Source organism: Aotus nancymaae, unplaced genomic scaffold, assembly GCF_030222135.1.
Source record: "Aotus nancymaae isolate 86718 unplaced genomic scaffold, 86718_ANA_hifiasm-v0.15.2.pri h1tg000076l, whole genome shotgun sequence".
NCBI lineage: Eukaryota > Metazoa > Chordata > Mammalia > Primates > Aotidae > Aotus > Aotus nancymaae.
In genome coordinates this window covers 6,287,939-6,310,417 of record NW_026988491.1, presented here as the reverse complement: position 1 = coordinate 6,310,417, position 22,479 = coordinate 6,287,939, and the positions used below count along the sequence as shown (strand labels likewise).

Here is a 22,479-nt window from a genome sequence, read left to right as displayed (position 1 = left end):
CTCACTGCAACCACTGACTCCCTGATTCAAGCGATTCTCCTGTCTCAGCCTCGTGAGTAGCTGGGATTATAGGCACATGCCACCATGCCCAGCTAATTTTTGTATTTTCGGTACAGATGGGGTTTTACCATGTTGGCTAGGATGGTCTTGATCTCCTGACCTCATGATCCTCCTGCCTTAGCCTCCCAAAGTGCTGAGATTACACATGAGCCATTATGCCTGGCCTAATTTTTGTGTACTAAAAATACAAAGAGATAGGGTTTCACCATGTTGGCCAGACTGGTCTCGAACTCCTGACCTCGTGATCCGCCTGCCTTGGCCTCCCAAAGTGCTGGGATTGCAGGCGCGAGCCACCATGCCTGGCCTGGCAATTTCTTAAAATAAGACAACAGTAAAGTTTGCCACATTGATGGACTCTTCATCGAAGATTTCTCTATAGTATGTAATGCTATTTAATAGCATTTTACCCACAGAATATGTTTCAAGGCCGGGCGCGGTGGCTCATGCCTATAATCCTAGCACTTTGGGAGGCCGAGGTGGGTGGATCACCTGAGGTCAGGAGTTCAAGACCAGCCTGGCCATCATGGCAAAACCCCATCTTTAAAAAAATAAATAAATAAAATTTAAAAATATGTATGTTTCAAAATTGGAGTCAATCCTCTCAAATCCTACCACTGACTTTTCAACTAAGTTTATGTAATATTCTAAATCCTTTGTTGTCATTTCTTTTTTTTTTTTTTTTTTTTTTTGAGACAGAGTTTCGCTCTTGTTACCCAGGCTGAGTGCAATGGCGCGATCTTGGCTCACCGCAACCTCCGCCTCCTGGGTTCAAGCAATTCTCCTGCCTCAGCCTCCCGAGTAGCTGGGACTACAGGCGCGCGCCACCATGCCCAGCTAATTTTTGTATTTTCAGTAGAGACGGGGTTTCACCTTGTTGACCAGGATGGTCTCGATCTCTTGACCTTGTGATCCACCCGCCTCGGCCTCCCAAAGTGCTGGGATTATAGGCGTGAGCCACCCCGCCCAGCCTGTTGTCATTTCAACAATATTCATAGCATCTTCACTGGGGTAGATTTCGACTCAAGAAACTACTTTATTTGTTCATCCATAAGAAGCAACTCCTCATTCATTCAAGTTTTGTCATGAGATTGCAGCAATTTGGTCACATTTTTAGGCTCCCCTTCTAACTCCAGTTCACTTGATTTTTCTGCCACATCTGCAGTTACTTCCTCCACTCAGGTCCTGAGTCTCTCAGTCATCCATGGGGGTCTGACTCAACTTCTTCAAACTCCTGTTAATGTTGATTTTTTTTTTTTTTGAGACGGAGTCTTGCTCTGTCGCCAGGCTGGCGTGCACTGGCGCAATCTCAGCTCACTGCAACCTCCACCTCCTGGGTTCAAGCAATTCTTCCGCTTCAGCCTCCCGAGTACCTGGGACCACAGGCGTGTGCCACCACGCCCAGCTAATTTTTGTATTTTTAGTAGAAATAGGGTTTCACTGTGTTGGCCAGGATGGTCTCGATGTCTTGACCTCGTGATCTGCCCACCTTGACCTCCCAATTGATTTTTTTTTAATACAGAGTCTTGCGCTGTTGCCCAGGCTGTAGTGCAGTGCTGCAATCTTGGCTCATGAAACCTCCGCCTCCTGGGTTCAAGCAATTCTTGTGCCTCAGTCTCCTGAGTAGCTGGGATTACAGGCACCCACCATCATGCCCAGCTAATTTTTGTATTTTTAGTAGAGACAGGGTTTCCTCATGTTGGCCAGGCTGCAAGTGTTGATATTTTTACCTCTTCCCACAAATCATGAATGTTCTTAATGGCACCTAGAATGTTAAATCCTTTCTAGAAAATTTTCAATTTACTTTGCCCAGACCCATCAGAGGAATCACTACCTATAACAGCTATAGCCTCACAAAATGGATTTCTTAAATAATGACTTGAAAGTCAAAATTACTCCCTGAACCATGGGCTGTAGAATGCATATTGTATTGGTAGACATGTAAAATAACATTAATCTCTTTGTACATCTTCATCAGAGTTCCTTGGTGACCAGGTGCCTTGTTAACGACCAGTAATATCTTGAAAGGAATCCTTTTTTCAGAGCAGTAGGTCTCAAGAATAGGCTTAAAATATTTAGTAAACCAGACTGTAAACATGATGCAAATACTTTCAGGAAATAGATGTGTGGTCATCCTGGGTTTGTTGTTCCATTTACAGAACATAGTGTAATTTCTTTTCTTTCTTTTTTTTTTGAGACGGAGTCTTGCTCTGTTGCCCAGGCTAGAGTGCAATGGTGCGATCTTGGCTCACTGCAAACTCCACCTCCCAGGTTTAAGCAAGTCTCCTACCTCCTGAGTAGCTGAGATTACAGGTGCATTCCACCAGGCCCAGCTAATTTTTTGTATTTTTAGTAGGGACAGGGTTTTCAGGATGATCTCCATCTCTTGATGTCGTGATCTGCCTACCTTGGCCTCCCAAAGTGCTGGGATTATAGGTATGAGCCACCGCACCTGGCCGAATTAGCACAATTTCTAAAACCCCTAGGAGTTTTGGCATGGTACGTGAGCACTGGCTTCAACTTAAAGTCACCAGCTGCATTAGCCCCTAACAAAAGAGTCAGCCTGTCCTTTGAAGCCAGGCAATGACTTCTCTTTAGCCATGAATGTCCTACAATGGCACCTTCTTCCAACAGAAGGCTGTTTCCATCTACACTGAAAATCGGTTGTTCCATGGAAACACCTTCTCCTTTTTGTTTTGAGACGGAGTTTCGCTCGTTACCCAGGCTGGAGTGCAATGGCGCGATCTTGGCTCACCGCAACCTCCGCCTCCCGGGTTCAGGCAATTCTCCTGTCTCAGCCTCCTGAGTAGCTGGGATTACAGGCACACACCACCATGCCCAGCTCATTTTTAGTATTTTTAGTAGAGATGGGGTTTCACTATGTTGGCCAGGCTGGTTTCAAACTCCTGACCTCAGGTGATCCACCCACCTCGACTTCCCAAAGTGCTGTGATTACACGCGTGAGCCACCGCACCTGGCTGGCTGTTTAGTTTTTTTATCACTGGTGTGTTCCCTGGAGTACCACTTTAAATTTCCTTCAACAACTTTTTCTTTGTATTCGCACAACTTGGCTGTTCAGTACAAGAGGCCTAGCTAGCTTTCAGGTTTTCAGCCTTTGATGTGCCTCCTTCACTAAGCTTAGTCATTTCCAGCTTTTGATATAAAGTGAGAGACATGGGACTCTTCCTTTCACTTGAACATTTAGGAACCACTGTGGGGCTATTAATTGGTCTAATTTCAATATTGTTGCCTCTCAGGCTACAGGGAGGGCAGAGAGGGAGGAGAGAAACGGAACTGGCTGGTAGGTGGAGCAGTCAGACAGAACACTTTAGTTTGCTGTCTTACACCGGTGCAGTTCGTGGCGACCCAAAACAATAGCAGTAATAACATCAAAGATCACAGATCATTGTAACGACATACCTAAAATAATAAGTTTTAAATATAGAGATAATTACCAAAATGTGAGAGACAGGAAGAGAGCACATGCTTGGAAAAATAGTTGCTTGGTGCAGGAGCTGCTTGCCACAAACTTTTATTTTGTAAAAACCACAGTATCTGTGAAGTGCAATATAGTGAGGTATGGCTGTACTCAAGTCCCTCACATCATTCAACAAATATTTACGACACATCTACACAGCAGTTAAATCTGAACGGCCTCCCACAAAATAAAAACGCGCACCCACCTCCCACTCGGGGAAGGCTTCAAGGTTTGTTTACTGCGTTAGTCCCTGAGCGTTCAGCGGGGCAAGGTCGCCCACACACCAGCGCTTCCGCTCCCGGGCCACGCAGCCGGGAGGAGGAAACCCCTGATTCGGATCCGCTCACGCTAAGGAGCACCGGCCAGGAGCGCACTGGACGCCTGCAAGGATACGGTGCCCCGGGGCGGAGGACAAGTTTAGTACGCGGCGGGAGAGGATGGCGGGTTTCCGGCCCCAACCTGTGCCTTCCTGCCGCGCTTCCTCCATTCCCGCACCATAGACCCGCAAATAGGCAGCATCACCTGCACTTTCAGGGGAGGAAAGGGGGCTCCGACAGATTTCACCTGGCCCAGCTCGGAGGGACGCGACGGAACTCCTTGCCGGGCTCACAGCCGGAGGGGCCGAGCCCCTGAGAGGCTGGGGACATTCGGGCCAGGTCTCGTACCTGGGGAAGCCGAGCCCTCCGGCCTTACGCTGGAAGATGTCCCGGCAGGAGCCGGCGGTCTGGGACCCTCTTCCTTACTCCCGCGCGACCCACGCCTGCCTCAAGGCTTCGCGCGCCTCCAGACGCAGGTCTCGCGACGGGCCCGCCCCTGTCTCCACGGCGACGCAGCGCGCACGAGGACCACCCCGCCCAGACCCCGGGGTTTGCGCAGCCTCAGTCGGGCAGGTGGCGCACCTCCCTCCGGTCGCTTTCCAGCGGCCGCCAGGAGAGTCGATTCCGTCCAGCCCCCACTAAGGGCTCTTTCCCTCCTTGGCTCGCTCGCTTCGCTCTAAGCTCAGCTTGCTACTGCTCCTCTTAGACGAGAGGAGTGGGAGGTGTCCCGAGGCGGAACCCCGAGTTACGCCGCCAGCAGCCAATCAGTGAGGATAAGGTTCCAGCCGGGAAGCGGCTGCGGACAAAAGTCCCCTTTCCCTCACTTCCGGGCTCGTGCGTGAGCCTCTCCTGCTGTTAGTTCACAGGGAGTACAAGCCGGAACCGTGGATTCGGACGCGCCCATGCGTGGACCTGGCAGGTTGCTACAACGTGGACTTGGAGGGGAGAGGTCCCATGGCCCCCGAATTAGAAATCCCAGGCTTCTCGCTTTTTGTAACCCTTCCTTTTAAAATGTAATTAATAAACGCTCCTTTTTGTGAAATTTTTAAACTTGGGCCAATCCTAATAATCTTAAAAATAGGCATGGTAGGCCGGGCGCGGTGGCTCACGCCTGTAATCCCAGCACTTTGGGAGGCTGAGGCGGGTGGATCACGAGGTCAAGAGATCGAGACCATCCTGTTCAACATGGTGAAACCCCGTCTCTACTAAAAATACAAAAAATTAGCTGGGCACGGTGGCGCGTGCCTGTAATCCCAGCTACTCAGGAGGCTGAGGCAGGAGAATTGCCTGAACCCAGGAGGCGGAGGTTGCGGTGAGCCGAGATAGCGCCATTGCACTCCAGCCTGGGTAACGAGCGAAACTCCGTCTCAAAAAAAAAAAAAAAAAAAAAAAAAAAAAAAGGCATGGGAGGGGTAAATGGGACGTTTTGAAATACTTTTTTTTTTAAAGTTCATGTCTTTTATTAACTTATAGTTACTTGTCTTCTGTTTTGTTGAAGCAGTCAGACCAACATTTGCCACAATAATGTCTGTCAAAGTGGCTTGCCATAAACACTCCAGCACCATATTCATCAGAAGGGCACTTTCAACCAAGGCGACTAATTTTGCCATTCTCATCCACCTTATAGTATTTCAGGACAGCCAGCTTAACCTTCTTTCTCTTGTGCTTATTCTTCTTGGGAGTGGTGTAAGACTTCTGCCTTTTCTTAGCACCACCACGAAGTTTCAACACAAGATGAAGAGTAAGACTCCTTTTGAATGTTGTAGTCAAAGTACGTCCATCTTCCAGTTTCTTGCCAGCAAAGATCAGTCTTTGCTGATCAGGAGGAATTCCTTCCTTATCCTGGATCGTGGCCTTTACATTTTCTGTCTTATCCAAGGGTTCGACCTCGAGGGTGATGGTCTTCCCCCTAAGGGTTTTCATGAAAATCTGCATTTTGGTGGCCGCAGATGGCGGATCGAAAAGCTGAAATACTTTTTTACTGTGTTTTGTAAAACATTTGAAAGCATGTGAGATTCCTGGTGCAGAGACTAAAAGCTAGCAGTAGTCATTTAAATACTTGACTTTAAGCTAAAAACATGAGGAAAATTGTTGGGTGTCTTGGGATTAGAATCAGATAATTTGTGTTTTTGCCCTATTTTCTACATGCTAATTTTTGCAATTAAAACATTCATTTTTCATTTATTTATTTTTTGAGATGGATTCTCCTTCTGTCATCTAGGCTGCAGTGCAGTGGTGCAGTCTCGGTTCACTGCCACCTCCACCTCCTGGGTTCAAGCGATTCTCCTGCTTCAACCTCCCAGGCTAAATTTTGTATATTTTTTGGTAGAGAAGGGTTTCACCATGTTGGCCAGGTGTGTCTCCAACTCCTGACCTCAAGTGATCCACCTGCCTCAGCCTCCCTGTAATCCCTCCCAGGGATTACAGCCATGAGCCACCACTCCTGGCCTCAATTAAAACATAATTTAAAAGGAGTTCTACTCTAGCGGACACCAAAGCCAATGTTTTAGGGACAACTTTTATCTGAAGTTAATGTGGCCAAGTAGTTTTAAAATAATTTAGTAAGCTTCAAGGTTGTAATTAACAGTGTAACATATATATTTACTGTAAATTTGGCCTAAGTATTTTTATGTAATTATGTAAATTTGTATAAATTATGTATTTAGGGTAAGTCAATAAGCATTCTTTCTAGATAATTTGAGCTAATTTCCTGATGCTTTTTCCTGTCATGTGCATTTACCATCCTCAGCTTTGACAAATTTAGGAGGGACGAAAGGCAATTCCATTTGAGTTACAATGAAAATAATGAGTCTTGTCAGGAAAGATTAGAAGATAATGGTATATAGTAATATAATAACAGCTAGGACAGCTTAGAGGCTGGGCATGGTGGGTCACATCTGTAATCTGAACACTTTGGAAGGCCGAGCCAGGAGAATCGCCTGAGCCCAGTAGTTCGAGACCAGCCTGGGCAATATAGTGAGATGTCCATCTCTACAAAATATTAAAAAGTTGGTCAGGCACGGTGGCTCGAGCCTGTAATCCCATCACTTTGGGAGTCCAAGGTGGGTGATCACTCGAGGTCAGGAGTTTGAGACCAGCCAGCCTGGCCAACATGGTGAAACCCCATCTCTGCTACTAAAAATACAAAAATTAGCCAGGTGTGGAGGCACGAGCCTGTAATCCCAGTTACTCGGGAGGTTAGGGCAGGAGAATCCCTTGAACCTGGTGGGGCAGTTGCAGTGAGCCAAGATCCTGTCACTGCACTCCAGTCTAGGTGACAGAGCAAGATTCTGTCTCAAAACAACAAAGAAAAAACTTGGAGCAAGAAAAACTGAGTAGGAAAAAGCCCATTTAGAGAGGTGCAATCCAGCCTTCTGTCATGAGGCTCCTGAAAGGTCATGGCCTGGCATTAAGCTCTCTCACAGGTGCTCTCATAATTTCTGGGTTTTTAGTATTTTCTTTTTTTTGTTGTTGAGACGGAGTTTCCCTCTTGTTGACCAGGCTGGAGTGCAATGACACGATCCCGGCTCACTGCAACCTCCACCTCCTGAATTCAAGTGATTCTCCTGCCTCAGCCTCCCAAGTAGCTGGGATTACAGGCATGCGACACCATGCCCAGCTAATTTTGTATTTTTAGTAGAGATGGGGTTTCTCCATGTTGGTCATGCTGGTCTAGAACTCCTGACCTGAGGTGATCCTCCTGCCTCGGATTACAGGAATGCCACCATGCCTGGCCGGTTTCTAGTATTTTTCTTTTTTTTTTTGAGATGGAATCTCTCTCTTGTCGTCCAGACTGGAGTGCAATGGCGTAATCTCGGCTCACTGCAACCTCCACCTCCCAGGTTCAAGTGATTCTCCTGTCTCAAGCCTCCCAAGGAGCTAGGATTACAGGCATGCACCACCTCACCCGGCTAACTAACTTTGTATTTTTGGTAGAGACAGAGTTTCTCCATGTTGGTCAGGCTGGTCTCAAACTCCCGACCTCAGGTGATCTGCCCACCTCGGCCTCCCAAGTGTAGGGATTACAGGCGTAAACCACTGCGCTGGCCGGTTTCTAGCATTTTCATTTGCTTCTCTACTGTTCTTGGACTGCTAATTTCCCTGACTGACTGAACCTTTGAGACTCCTTATGCCAAACTTTGGGCCAACAATTTGGACCTAAACCAAGATCTTACATGTATTTAGTAAAATTCTAGAATAATTTCTCTCTCAAAGAGCTTTCCCAAACGGACATTTGAAAATTGATAATTAGTTGCAGAAGGGGGCAGTTAGAATTACAAATTACCAGCCTGGCACAGTGGCTCACACCTGTAATCCCAGCACTTTGGGAGGCTGAGGCGGGTGGATCACGAGGTCAGGAGATCAAGACCATCCTGGCCAACATAGTGAAAGCCTGCCTCTACTAAAAAAACACAAAAAATTAGCTGGGTGTGGTGGTGTGTGCCTGTAATCCCAGCTACTCGGGAGGCTGAGGCAGGGGAATCGCTTGAACACAGGAGGTGGAGATTGCAGTGAGCCGAGATTGCGCCACTGCACTTCAGCCTGGCGACAGATAGAGACTGTCTCAAAAAAATAAAAATTAGCCAGGTGTGGTCCCAGCTACTTGAAAGGCTGAGGCTGGAGCAGTGAGCTATGATTGTGCCATTGCTCTCCATCCCCTGACCAAGTAAAATAACCAGAGCAGCGTTTTTAATGTTATCTTTAATTCCCTCTGCAAGCCTGAAAAGTAGGTATACTTGCTATCCCTTTCCGAAACATGAGGAAAGGGAGAGCCAGGTGGTGAAATGACTGGCTCAGGTTTCATACTAATTGGGCAGAGCCAGGATTTAACATCTTCAAAGAACGGGCCTTCTTCACTACTCCAGGGAGTCTCCAAGACACTAAAGGGGATTAGATCTGTTTCCCACAGCTTTAGGAAGAATTTGGATTCCAAAAACAGCTTGATTTTTAAAATCATAAAACACCTGCTATATTATCACCTACAACGTGTCTCTATATAGGCTTAAAAAAGCTCAGCAGTTTTACTGAGGCTACATAACTTTTTACCCACCTTATTCTGTTTGAGCTTAATTGCCCCATGAACAGGTTATCATCTTCCCAATTTCACAGGAAAGAAAACTCAGGATAAATAAAAAGGCTAACTCTCCATAGCTTATAGAAGGTGACAGAGATGAGAATGCCAACTCAGGCCTGATTTGCAAATGTTTCTTCTCTGCCTCTTGCCTGCAAAAAAAATAGTTTGTAAGAAACACACTTTATTCAGTAAAGCAAACGAAAAGAAAAACGTTTTGTTGCCAAGATTCACAAGAAGGGAGCTGAGTTAGTGGTCACTCACTGCCCATCACCCTAATTTCACAAATGAAGAAAGTAAAGTTTCAACAAAGTGGGCCTCTTGGAAGAAGAAAGGTAGCCTTCGCTGTCCTTTAACGAGGAAAATTGCGTTCTCCTTCACGCCCACGTATCTCTTCACACCAACCGCTGCGCAGTACCACAGGGCAGAAACCGGTGCTTGTGGTATTCCTGTACTTGGGACTTCTTCCTCAGGACAGCAGTTACCGGCACTGCTCACATATTTGCATTTCTGTGGCCCACTGTTAGCCTGAGTCGGCACGACGTGGTAAGCGCTTAACATTCGCCGTCTCATTTCCCCAACTACACTCGCACTTCTCCTTTCCGTGCAGGTTAAGGACAGATTCAGATTACGGGAGGGAAAGAACATTTCAGGATATTTGTCAGTCGCCTTTATCTCTATCAAAGCCGATCGTGATAACTTTGCCTGTTAATGAAGCAACCAGTACTCTCGCGTAAGCCTCACAGATTTATAGAGAAGACATTTTAGAAGGAAGATCGAAACAGGTAAGTCAGCTTTGCCCAAGATCACGCCACCCGCAAAACAGCTGAGGTTCGAACCCCCACTGGGAAGGCTCGGAAGACCCCAATCTCCTAAATCAAATTCCCTCTGCCGAAGCCCGACAGTTCTCTGCCAATGCGAACCCTGCAAACACAGCGGTGGTCGCGCCACAGGCCGCGGTAGCCGCCGGTCCAGGCCCATCTTGCCGCCGCCTCTCCGGGAGAGTGGCGTGCCGCGGGCCTCTGGTCCCAAGTGCCGCCCGCTCTGCCCCGCAGCGCGCGTGGGAACGTGGCGGCGGCTGCCTCCGGGCTGCCCACGGCGACCGCCTGCGCGCAAGGGAATGGCTTTTCGCTGTCCCCGCCGCGGCCTCCTCTTCGCCGCCGCCGTCTCCTCGCTGCCAGGCCGGCGCAGGGGCAGGCGTCCGGGCAGCGCGCTGCGATGCTTCTTTTCCGCCCGGCACCGCTGCAGCCACCTCACATCCGGGCGCGCGGCGGGGAAGGCGGCGCCGGGACCCGGGTGCGTGGAGAGAGTTATTAAGGGGGAGGGGGGCCGAAGAGGAGGGGCGGAGGGCCGGGCTGCAGTTACGGCGGCTGAAGAGAGACAGCCCGAGCGGGTCGGGGTGGGGGCGCGAGAGCGAAGGCTGCGGGGAGCGGCGCTGGGACCGGCACGCGCGGTGGGGTGGGAAGCGGCGGCCGACGCAAAGGGCCGCCGAGCGGCGGAGGCACCGAGTAAGGGCCGGAGGCAGCAGCGGCTGGATCCGGGGCACCGCGCGCCAGTGCTCGCGGGTGTAGAAGGGGCGCGGGCGCACTGCTCCCGGGGTCGCGTGCGTGAGCGCGGGCAAGGGCGCGAGGCCCGCAGGGCGGCCGGCGGGTAACGGGCGGGCGGGCTTGGGGGTACCGAGCCGCCCGGCCGGGGAGGACGGCGGCGGGCCTGCGCCAGCTCCAGCTCGAAGCTCCCGGGCTGGGGGATTCGGCCTCCCCGCTCCCTCTGGCCGGCCTCCCCTCAATGAGTACCGTCCCCGCCCTTCCTCCGAAGGAGGCCTCTGGGCCCGGACCTGCGTGAGGGGCTGGGGGTTGGGGGGTCGCGGCCTCAGGAAGCCGAGTTTTTGAGCTGAAGCCGGTGCTCGCCCTTTCCTTGCCATCGGCGCCCCTGACATGGCCACAGGTGCGGCTGGCCGGGCGATCGGCGCTCGGGCCCGGTCCCTAGTCTCTGATCCCCGGATAACAAGGGGCAGCTGGCGCCGTCCATTGGCAAGTGACAGGCACTTCACAACAGCCCGACTTCGCGGGTTCCCAGCCCAACCAGTTTGCTACCTGCCCCTGCTCCTGGAAATTTCCCCACCACTATCTTGAAAGATAACCCTGGGTGGCAGCGACTAATTTTGGTTTCTCTTTGTATTGAAGCTGCTTACAGGTTATACCTTGAGTTGGGCACCTTCTACTTTTTACCCTGTTGATGCTTAGAATACTAAGATAACTAAGTACCAACGATTCTATTTCCAAGTTCTAATTTATAGCATAATTTTGGGGTGAGGACTTGTTTTTAACACTAGCAGTTTTAAGAGATTAAAAAATTTCAAGTTCTTAAGGAACAGCCACGATTTCTGAAAACTTACTGTTCTGGGTGACAATGTTGTGCTGATTTATCTTCCAGGTGCAGAGCATTGTAGACCAAGGAGCCATGGATAGGAGAAGTGTGGGTGAAACAGAAAATGGAGATGCTTTCCTTGACCTGAAGAAGCTGCCTGCCTCCAAATGCCCCCATCGCTATACAAAAGTAGGCTTTGTTACTAATGAAATACTGTTTCTTTATAGGTGGGGAAGTTAGTAACATGGTATACCTATTTCATTCCTGTTATCTAAAGTGGACTAAATATTAACTAAATTTAGTAGAGCAGTACTTTGAACATTTTTTGCAAGTGTAGATACCAAGAGTTTAAGGTGGAATTTGCTTCCAGAGGCTTTTAGGTGAAGGGAATGTAGGCTCAGATTTTATATAAAATTTGCAGATGAGTATGCTTTGGCATGTAAGTTCTGTAACAGCTATGTAATTGGTATGTTATTGATTTAGATACTGTACTATGAGAATTAAAGCTCTGGGATGCGTCACAAAATTAGTATCCTCTGTATTGATGTTTCCTTGAGAGGCAAACTTCCCATAGGAATGCTCTTGAGCGTGCTTCGCAGGAGTAACTGGATTTTTCAATTCTATTTTTTTTTTTTTCTATTACAAATTGTATATGGACTCAGAAAAGTAAGGCTTCAGTCATATTTACCCTGGCTAAAAACTGGAGATGCTTAAACTGCTTGTCTAGATAACTGCTTTTGGGAAAGAGAGGAAATCTTTATTTATTTATTTTGAGATGGAATCTTGCTCTGTCACCCAGGCTGGAGTGCAGTGGCGTGATCTCGGCTCACTGCAACCTCTGCCTCCCAGGTTCAAGCGATTCTCCTGCCTCAGCCTCCTGAGTAGCTGGGATTACAGGAGCGTGCCACCATGCCCGACTAATTTTTGCATTTTTAGTAGAGATGGGGTTTCACCATGTTGGTCAGGCTGGTCTTGAGCTTTTGACCTTGTGATCCACCTGCCTTGGCCTCCCAAAGTGCTGGGATTACAGGCATGAGCTACCACGCCCAGCTGAAAGTCATATTTATTAAAGATCTTGCTTTAATGCATGTCTTGTTGGCTACTGAATATTTCTGAAGAGGTTGACAGGACTTGAATTTTAAATTCATCTCTGGGTCCTTGAAATGTAACGGGCTGGATCACATAAAACTGCTCAACAGTGTTAAAGCAGTTGGGACCATTGATGACAACAAGGGTTGTATCCTAGTTGGGTCCACATCTATATATTTCCTTAGTACTTTTTTTGTTTTGTTTTGTACACGACAGGGTCTCACTCTGTCACCAGACTTGTGTGCAGTGGTGCAGTCATGGCTCACTGCAGCCTGGACCTCCTGGGCTCAAGTGATCTCCCTTCTCAGTCTCCTGAGTGGCTGGGACCACAGAACCACTATGCCCGGCCAAAATTTGTATTTTTTATAGACATGGGGTTTCACCATGTTGCCCAGGCAAACTCCTGGGCTCAAGCAATCTGCCCACCTTGCTCTCCCAAAGTGTTGGGATTACAGGGTGAGCCACTGTGCCTGGCCTCAGTCATGGACTCTACCATGGCTTATTGTCCCTAGCTTCCTGGAATACTGACTGGTTAATGCTTTAAAGCCAGGCCTTGTTTATATACTGGTGCACTACTCTTTTTGAAGTATCAAAGGCTGTGAGATTAATATTCATTTTCAGCACTTAAGAAAACTGAACTACTGTAAGGGGAGAAATGTTTTCAGGTGTAAAGGGTTCTTGGTTGATTGCTGTCTTAGGACGATCTGTTTTGGCATGAGAGCATGTGAGTTGATAGGAAACTTTTTCCTGCATTCAGATTTGGTCTTCCCAAATGTATTTTCTCTCAAACCTGAGAGTGAGTAGTGTTTCACAACTTAAATTCATTTCCTAAAATGTTGACAGGTGAATTCTGAATGGAGAAAAGCTATCAAATGAAGGAAAATTAAAATCTTCCAGTACTTTTTTTTTTTTTTGAGCTGGAGTCCGGCCCTGTCACCCAGGAGGGAGTGCAGTGGCGCAATCTTGGCTCACTGCAACCTCTGCTTCCCAGGTTCAACCGATTTTCCAGCCTCAACCTCCCGAGTAGCTGGGACTACAGGCGCACACTGCCACATCCAGCTAATTTTTTTTAATTTTTGTATTTTTAGTAGAGACAGGGTTTCACTGTGTTGCTCAGACAATCCCTGTGTCCTCGCAAAGTGCTGAGATTACAGGCGTGAGTCACCGTGCCCGGCCCCTTCCAGTACTTTTTGTTTCTAACCGGTCTACTTGTAGAGTCCAGGCAGAGAGGCTTTTGAATCATTTTCACACACTGATCAGAGGTTAACATGTATATTTTATCTTCGTTCATATTTCTGTCTTTATGCTTAAGTCATTTTTAGGAACATACTTTTCTTTTTTTGTTGAGATGGAGATTCACAGTCTCCAGCGCTGGAGTGCAGTGGCGTGATCTTGGCTCATTGCAACCTCCGCTTCCCAGGTTCACGTGATTCTCCTGCCTCAGCCTCCCAAGTAGCTGAGATGACAGGCACCCGCCACCATGTCCAGCTAATTTTTTGTATTTTTAGTAGAGACAGGGTTTCACTATGTTGGCCAGGCTGGTCTCGAACTCCTGACCTTGTGATCCGCCCACCTCGGTCTCCTGAAGTGCTGGGATTATAGGCGTGAGCCACTGCGCCTGGCCAGATATTTCTCTTTCTTAGGGTAGGATTTAAGTTTATTTGCAGTAAAGATAAAGAACCTCAGTATTGTCCATTTTTGTCCAACCTCAGAATTCTGTCATATTTAAATGTGCCTTAAAGAACTGGTTAGAAACGTTTTTTAGCTTAATGGCAGTGGAGCTTAGTTTTAAATCTTCTACCAAATTACTTGGAAAAGGTTTACTTTCTACTCTAAGAGGATTTAGTTAATGACAATTTTAGGATGGTGTTTAGGCAGCGTTAGGGGATAGTGCTTTCATGTTTTTCAACACTCTAGTAATTTTATGTGGGACTTAAGGATAACGAAGTCTTTTTCCCTTTAAAGAAAGCTTGAAATGATTATGTGTTCCTAGCACTATAATATTATGTTATAATATTATAGTGCTAATATTATGTTATGTTAGTTATGTTAGTTCCGCAACTGGAATAACATTCAGACCATCCTGCTTCCTTGTCTACATACTGAAATCAAACCACTGGAATAAATAGAGTTTAATGATGTTTCTGCCATTTCAAGTTCATGGGCTAGAAGGTCTGGAAGCAGTAGAGGGAAACTGTTCTCATTAGTGATTTTTTTACTTTTAATAGATTGTGTACTTTATGGAAACTTGTAGCTGTGTATGTTTATTTACAGGGTGAAGAAACACATAGGCCAGGTAAGAGGGCCCCTTAACCTTTGACCCTTAGTGTTCAGTTGCTTTCTGGGATGATGATAATAGTTTGTTGTTCAGAATTTGAAGAGTTTTTGTTCTTCCCCCATGAGTAGAAGAAGTGTAGATATTTTGCTTTTCAGGGTAATATACCAGAGTTTCCTTTTGTGTTAAGAAATCCTTTAGTTGAGCTTGCTTCTCAAGTGTTAATATGCCTGGGGGATCACCTTTAGGCCTTGGGAAAGCGAATTCTGAGTGATAAGTAGGGGTAGTCCTGAAGATTCTGCCTTTTTTTTTTTTTTTTTGAGATGAAGTCTCGTTCTTGTTGCCCGGGCTAGAGTGCAATGGCACGATCTTGGCTCACTACAACCTCAGCCACCTTCTGGGTTCAAGCGATTCCTCTGCCTCAGCCTCCCGAGTAGCTGGGATTACAGGCACCTGCCAGACACCTGGTTAATTTTTGTATTTTTAGTAGAGATGGGGTTTCACCATGTTGGCCAGGCTGGTCTCAAACTCCTGACCTCAAGCAATCCACCCACCTCAGCCTCCCAAGGTACCAGGATTACAGGTGTCAGCCACCGTGCCTGGCAGATTCTGCTTTTTAACTCACTCCCAGGTGGTGCACATGCTGCTGGTCCACTGACTATACTTTGAGTATCAAGGCTTTGGTCTTCCTTAGAGAACTTAATAAGTGGTGGTGGTGGTGTCAAGTAACTTAGATGTGTAGTTACTCTTTAGGGTTCAGATGATATTCATTGTGCTTCCAAGAGTATCTTAGAACTCAAGTTAGTCACATTGGGTGCTTTCAGGTCTACTCCTAAACCTCAGTGTGGTATGGTTATAAGTGGGTTTATCATATGCACCTGCTACCCTGAGGGTCCAGAGCCCCTAAGTTATAAATGCTGGTCTGTTTTCTAGGCCAGGTTCCTAAGACCAAAAGCTATGTTTTTGTAATCTAAGTATGCATTTTTAGAGTGATTGGATCATGAATGACTTTTATAAGTTATAGAATGGGATCTCACCTGAAAGTTGTGGTTTAAAAGTGGTTTAAACAGTGGTTGTCAAAGTGTGGTCCCTGAACTAGCATTAGCATCATCTGGTAACTTGTTAGAATTACAAATCTCAGGTCTCTTCTCAGTGGTATTAAAGGAGAAACATGGGGAGTAGAGGTTAACCATCTGCATTTGACAAGCTCTTCAGGGGATTCTGACTCTGGTTCAAGTTTGAAAACCAATGGGTTAAGAAATGATCAACTCCTGGCTGGGTGTGGTGGCTCACACTTGCAATCCTAGCAGTTTAGGAGACTGAGGTGAGAGGATTACTTGAACCCAGGAGTTCAAGACCAGTCTGGGCAGGATGACAAGACCCTGTCTCTACAAAAAAAAAAAAAATGTAAAAATTAGCTGGGAATGGTGGCATATGCCTGTAGTCTCAGCTACTCAGAGGCCCTGGACAGGGGACTAAGGTGAGAGAATTGTTTGAGGCTGCAGTGAGCCGTCATAGTGCCACTGCACTACAGCCTGGGCAACAAAGAGAGACCCTGTTTCAAAAGAAAACAAAAATCCTCTCCTGGCAGTGGTGCTTATTTAACTTTTTCTTCATCACAGGCCCTTGTTGGCCAGTTTTTGAGGAATATAATATCTGCTCTTCTGTTAGTGATGCCATCTTCTGCTTGAAATACATAATAGAAGTGTTTTAGGCCATCCCACTATTGAGATCCATGTTTTTTCTTCAAGTGAATAATTTTTTTTTTTCCTAGATGGACCTCTGCCTCCCAGGTTCAAGCAATTCTCCTGCCTCAGCCTCCTGAGTAGCTGGGATTAAGGCACATGCCACGATATCCAGCTAATTTTTGTATTTTTAGTAGAAATGGGGCTTTACCATGTTGGCAAGATTGGTAAACTCCTGACCTCAAGTGATCTGCTTGCCTCCGCCCGCCTAAGTGCTGGGATTACAGGTGTGAGCCACTGCTCCAGGCCAGATAGACCAATCTCATAGAGGATACATACGTTATACTGTTCTTTCTTTGCCCCTGTATTCTGCCACTGATTCCTTATTAAATGACTGTCACCTGCCAGTTGGACAAGGAATAAAAGCAGAGACACTCCGAACATTCAGCTTGATACTGACCAGTGCTAAATATGCATGTTAAAGGTAAAAGTGGGTGTTGAATTATCTTAGTTTAAGTTCATTTGGAATTTTTTTTTTTTTTTGAGACAGGCTCTTACTGTGTTATCCAGGCTGGAGTGCAGTTGTACACTTAACTCACTGCAGCCTCGAACTCCTGCCTTCAAGTGCTTCTTCTACCTCAGCCTCCTGAGTAGCTAGGACAACAGGTGTGTGCCACCACACATGACTAATTTTTTCATTTCTTTGTAGAGATAGGATCTCATTATGTTGCCCAGGCTGTTCTCCAACTCCTGACCTCAAGCAATCCTCCTGCCTCAGCCTCCTAAAGTGCTGGGATTACAGATGCAAGCCACTGCATCCGGGCCTGTGTGGAGTCTTCATAACCTTGACTAGTTACAAAGTGGCATTTTGTAATCATTAGTGTCTCTAGGGATCTTTAAGGGAGACCACCCTAATTTGTGGCTGGTAGGCCAATTGGTCATAGCAGTCAGTACATCCATGTTTGTCTTTCCTTTAAAACCATCAGGAAAATGGACAGCAGTTGAAGTGACTGACTGGAGTAATCCTAGCCTTCTTGGATATAATCAGAAGACTTGAAGCCAACCCCCAGAGAAAAGAGTAACTCTGATTTAAATCCTAGGTTAAAACAGAAATCAGGTAGTCAGTTTTTCCTGTACAAAAATCTTGTTTGATAACTATAAATGTGTCTTTCATAAACTGAGTAGTAACTAACAGGTGACATTTCTGCGATAAATTGAGCTATATACTTCTTAAGGTAATACAGAAATAAGGATACCTATTTATGTTGGAGAAGGTAGAATTATGGTATCAAAAATCATCGGGAGGACAAGGTGGGAGGACGAATTGAGCTCAGGAGTTCATGACCAGACTGGCAACATATGAGACCCCATCTCTTTAAATAAATAAATAGCCAGGGGTGGTGGTGTGCACCAGTGTTCCCAGATACTCAAGAGGCTAAGGTGGGAGGATCACTTGAGCTTGGGAAGTTGAGGTTGCAGTGAGCTATGATTGCACCATTGCATTCCAGCCTGAACAAAAGAGTGAGACTCTGTCTCAAAGAAAAAAAATCATGATTCAATCTTGATGTGTCAACTGTCCAGAAAACCTAGCTCACTGGGAAGTTTTTAAAGTGGGCTGACTGGGGACTGGCTGGTAGGACCATAGAGAACAGCTTCTGACTGCTCTTTCCTGCCCATTCCTTTGTTGTTGTTGAGCAGAGTCTTGCTTTGTTGCCCAGGACAGAATGCAGTAGCGTGATCTCGGCTCACTGCAACCTCTACCTCCTGGGTTCAAGCGATTCTCCTGTCTCAGTCTTCTGAGTAGTTGGGATGACAGGCATGTGCCACCACGCCCAGCTAATTATTTTTAGTAGAGACAGGGTTTCGCCTTGTTGGCCAGGCTGGTCTCAAACTCCTGACCTCAAGTGATCTGCCCACCTTGGTATCCCAAAGTGCTGGGATTACGGTCGTGAGCCACTGTGCCTGGCCGCTGCCTGTTTCTTTTTTGTTTTTGTTTTTGTTTTTTTAGACAGAGTCTCACTCTGTCGCCCAGGCTGGAGTGCAGTGGCATGGTCTCAGCTCACTGCAACCTCTGCCTCAACCTCCTGAGTAGCTGGGACAACAGACGTATGCCACCACCACACCCGACTAATTTTTGTATTTTTAGTAGAGGTGGGGTTTCATCATATTGGCCAGGCTGGTCTCGAACTCCTGACCTCATAATCTGCCTGCCTCAGCCTCCCAAAATGCTGAGATTACAGGCGTGAGCTACCATGCCCAGCCTTGTTTGAGACAGTTTCACTCTTGTTGCCCAGGCTGGAATGCAATGATGCGATCTCGGCTCACTGCAATCTCTGCCTCCCGAGTTCAAGCAGTTCTCCTGCCTCAGACTCCCTAGTAGCTGGAATTACAGGCATGTGCCACCATGGCTGGCTAACGTTTTGTGATTTTTTTTTTCTTTAACTCTCTTTTTTGTCTTGATTGAGTTACGACTTTTTGTATTTTTAATAGAAACAGGGTTTCACCATGTTGGTCAAGCTGGTCTCGGACTCCTGACCTCAGGTGATCTGACTGCCTTGGCCTCACAAAGTGTTGGGATTACAGGCGTGAACCACCACACCCAGCTGTCATATAAATTCTCATACTAGAAGAAAGTCTTTGCATCAGATCAGCAAATGTTAGATGCTTGGGTGAGTTCAGGTGCCACGTCCTTTGTATCAACTCTGTATGATGTGATTTGAATCCTGACCTGCCAATAAGAAGTATTCTAAATACTTTTAGCCATTAACTTCACCAATGGTGGACGATGGACGTATCCCAAATGCCTCTGTGTTGTTACTTCCCTGTTGCCCTGGATGCCAGCTATGGATTTTATTACCCTGTTTTGACCTATTTTTACAACTTTCTAATCTTTATCAGAATAGTTATGACTCTAGAATGAAGCATCAGGTCAGTTCAGCAACCATGTGAGAGCCTGATGAGCCAGGCTCAATACTAGTAGGCTTGTGGAAGGGACTGGGAAAGGTCAAAGGTGGACCCAACCTAATCACTGTTCTTGGGATATTTGCCTTTTTTAGGAAGAGCCAGGCACACATGGGTGGAGTACTGGGTCACTTCTAGAGTGCTTTGACTATTAACAGTGAAATAAGCTATTGATTAAAAAAAAATTCTCCTTAATTATAAAACATTGAGCTCTTTACTCTTGTGAATTAACATCAGTTCACAAAGGCAAGGAATATTTCCCTTTTAATCCCCCTTCCATAAATGTGACTTACATGAAATTCTGCATGTCAGAATGTCCATCAGAATGCATGGTTGCTTCTGCATAGGATTCCTGCAGAAATAAATGGATGAGGATTTTAACCATTGTTCTTTTTTTTTTTTTTTTTTTTTTTTTTTTAAATGGAGTTTCGCTCTTGTTACCCAGGCTGGATTGCAATGGCACGATCTCGGCTCACCGCAACCTCCGCCTCCTGGGTTCAGGCAATTCTCCTGCCTCAGCCTCCTGAGTAGCTGGGATTACAGGCACGCGCCACCATGCCCAGCTAATTTTTTGTATTTTTAGTAGAGATGGGGTTTCACCATGTTGACCAGGATGGTCTCGATCTCTTGACCTTGTGATCCACCCGCCTCGGCCTCCCAAAGTGCTGGGATTATAGGCGTGAGCCACCGCGCCCGGCCCACCATTGTTCTTTTAAGCTTTTACTGAGATTCATTTGCTTTCTGCTTTAATACTGATCACCAAAAGTGGTTGTTCATACTGGTAATTCCCCAGTAGATTGTTTAGGGAGACTTAACATGTTTTCTTTAAGGAAGGCTGCTGCAACTAAGAAAATATGTTTATACTTCCTTGGGTGTGTGGCTCTTGGGCAATTAGCAGCTTGTTCTTGCCTAGTCAGGTTTTAGTAACCGGTGCAAAAAGTGAGGTCTCAGGGGCCGGGCACAGTGGCTCACACCTGTAATCCCAGCACTTCGAGAGGCGGAGATGGGCAGATCACCTGAAGTCGGGAGTTCAAGACCAGCCTGACCAACATGGTGAAACGCTGTCTCTACTAAAAATACAAAATTAGCCGGGCATGGTGGCACATGCCTGTAATCCTAGCTACTTGGGAGGCTGAGGCAGGAGAATCACTTGAACCCAGGAGGGGGAGATGGCAGTGAGCCAAGATCATGCCATTGCACTGCAGCCTGGGCAACAAGAGTGAAACTCCATCTGAAAAAAACTAAAGTGAGGTTTCATTTATTAACTCTTGTATTCTCTAGATGATCTTAATGAATTTATTCATGATCAGTAATTTTCTATAGGTTTTTAAGACTCTCCAGGTTAGGCACAGTGGCTCACACATGTATTCCCAGCACTTTGGGAGGCTGAGGTAGAATGATCGCTTGAGCCCAGGAGTTCAAAACCAGCTTGGGCAACACAGCAAGACCTCATCTCTACAAAAGTTTTAAAAACTTAGCTGGGTGCAGTCACATGCGCCTGTAGTCTCAGCTACTTGGGAGGCTGAGACAAGAAAGATAGCTTGAGTCCAGGAGTTTGAGGCTGCAGTGAACTATGATCATGCCACTGCATTCCAGCCTAGGTGAGAGTGAGACCCTGTCTCAAAAAAAAAAAAAAAAAAAAACTCAAAGGATGTATTTTAAAACTCTCCAAAAGGTTAATATCACATCATTTCTTGAAATACTCATAAGAAAGAAGCACTACTAGTTACAGTGGGCACTTCCCTAGTATTCTTCTTTAGCCATAGTTGAACGTTTTCTTTGACAATATCCCAAAGTGGTATTCTGCGAATACGTTAAGGGCTTTTGATGAGATGGCAACTTTAAGAACACTTCCCTTGGCCAGGCACAGTGGCTCACGCCTGTAATCCTAACACTTGGGAAGTCAAGGCAAGCGGATTAACAACTTGGGAGTTCGAGACTAGCCTGGCCGACATGGTGAAACCCCATCTCTACTAAAATACAAAGAAAAAAAATTAGCTGGGCATGGTGGCATGCACCTGTAATCCCAGCTACTCTAGAGGCGGAGGCAGGAGAATTGCTTGAACCCTGGAGGCGGAGGTTGCAGTGAGCTAAGATTGTGCCATTGCACTCCAGCCTGGGTGACAGAGTGAGACTCTGTCTCCAAAAAAAGAAAACACTTCTTTTGAGAGACTGGAAGAGCTGTGGGGCAGGGACAAGATCATCTGCCTATGTGGGGCACTGAACCTGGCACACAGGATACGTTATATGGACAGTTATAAAGAGAGTAAACTGTATGTATTTATTTATTTTTGAGATGGAGTCTTGCTCTATCCCCCAGACTGGAGTGCAGTATCGGCTATCTCAACTCACTACAACCTTCGTCTCCGGGTTCAAGTGATTCTCCTGCCTCAGCCTCCCAAGTAGCTGGGACTACAGATACATGCCACCATGCCCAGCTAATTTTTTGTATTTTTACTAGAGATGGGGTTTCACCATGTTAGCCAGGGTGGTCTAGATCTCCTACCCTCATGATCTACCTGCCTCGGCCTACGAAAGTGCTGGGATTACAGGCGTGGGCCACTGCACCTGGCCAATTTTTTTTATTTTTAGTAGAGACAGGGTTTTGTTGTATTGGCTCTGCTGCTGTCAGACTCCTGACCTCAAATAATATACCACCCAGCCTCTTTTCTTTTTTCTTTTTTTTTTTTTTTTTTTTGACACCAGTCTCTGTTACCCAGGCTGGAGTGCAGTGGTGCAATTATAGCTCATTGAAGCCTGGATCTTCTGGCCTCAAATGATCCTCTCACCTCAGCTTACCAAGTAGCCTTGACAAGAGGCATGCCACCAGGCCCTGCTTTCTTTCTTTTTTTTTTTTTTTGAGAGACAGGGTCTCGCTCTTTTGCCCAGGCTGCAGTGCAGTCAGTGGTGCACTCTTGGCTCACTGCAACCTCTGCCTCCCGGATTCAAGCGATTCTTGTACCTCAGCCTCCCAAGTAGCTGGGACTTATAGGTGTGTACCCCAGTAGCCGGCTAATTTTTTGTTGGAGACAGAATCTTACTCTCTTGCCCAGGCTGGAGTGCAGTGGTGTGATTTCGGCTCACTACAACCTCTGCCTCCTAGGCTAAGGTGATTCTCCTGCCTCAGCCTTCCAACTAGCTGGGATTACAGGCATGCCAGGCTGTAAACTCCTGACTTT

At 46.6% G+C, this 22,479-nt stretch overlaps 2 protein-coding genes and 1 pseudogene across 8 annotated transcripts in view; 1 reads left to right on the top strand and 2 right to left on the bottom strand.

Annotated features, from left to right (window-relative positions):
• The window catches only part of SFI1 (SFI1 centrin binding protein), a 109,929-nt gene extending 105,605 nt beyond the window's left edge, over positions 1-4,324 (bottom strand). The window contains 1 exon segment of the mRNA XM_021665674.2: positions 4,201-4,324. The gene's annotated coding sequence lies outside the window, so the exon portion shown is untranslated.
• A 956-nt stretch (positions 4,325-5,280) lies between these two features.
• On the bottom strand, positions 5,281-7,808 carry LOC105730259 (ubiquitin-ribosomal protein eS31 fusion protein-like; annotated as a pseudogene).
• A 1,751-nt stretch (positions 7,809-9,559) lies between these two features.
• EIF4ENIF1 (eukaryotic translation initiation factor 4E nuclear import factor 1) overlaps positions 9,560-22,479 on the top strand; it is a 57,540-nt gene continuing 44,620 nt past the window's right edge. For 3 of the 7 annotated variants that reach the window (XM_021665669.2, XM_021665668.2, XM_021665665.2), the window contains exons 1-2: positions 10,372-10,431; positions 11,357-11,479. In XM_021665669.2, coding sequence (XP_021521344.1) covers positions 11,384-11,479 — 96 coding nt within the window. In that variant the 5' untranslated portion in view covers positions 10,372-10,431; positions 11,357-11,383. Of the gene's footprint in view, positions 9,709-10,282; positions 10,432-10,850; positions 10,868-11,356; positions 11,480-14,659; positions 14,676-22,479 lie in introns of those variants that run through there. The other 4 variants (XM_021665666.2, XM_021665667.2, XM_064367915.1 and 1 more) reach the window with 4 other exon arrangements.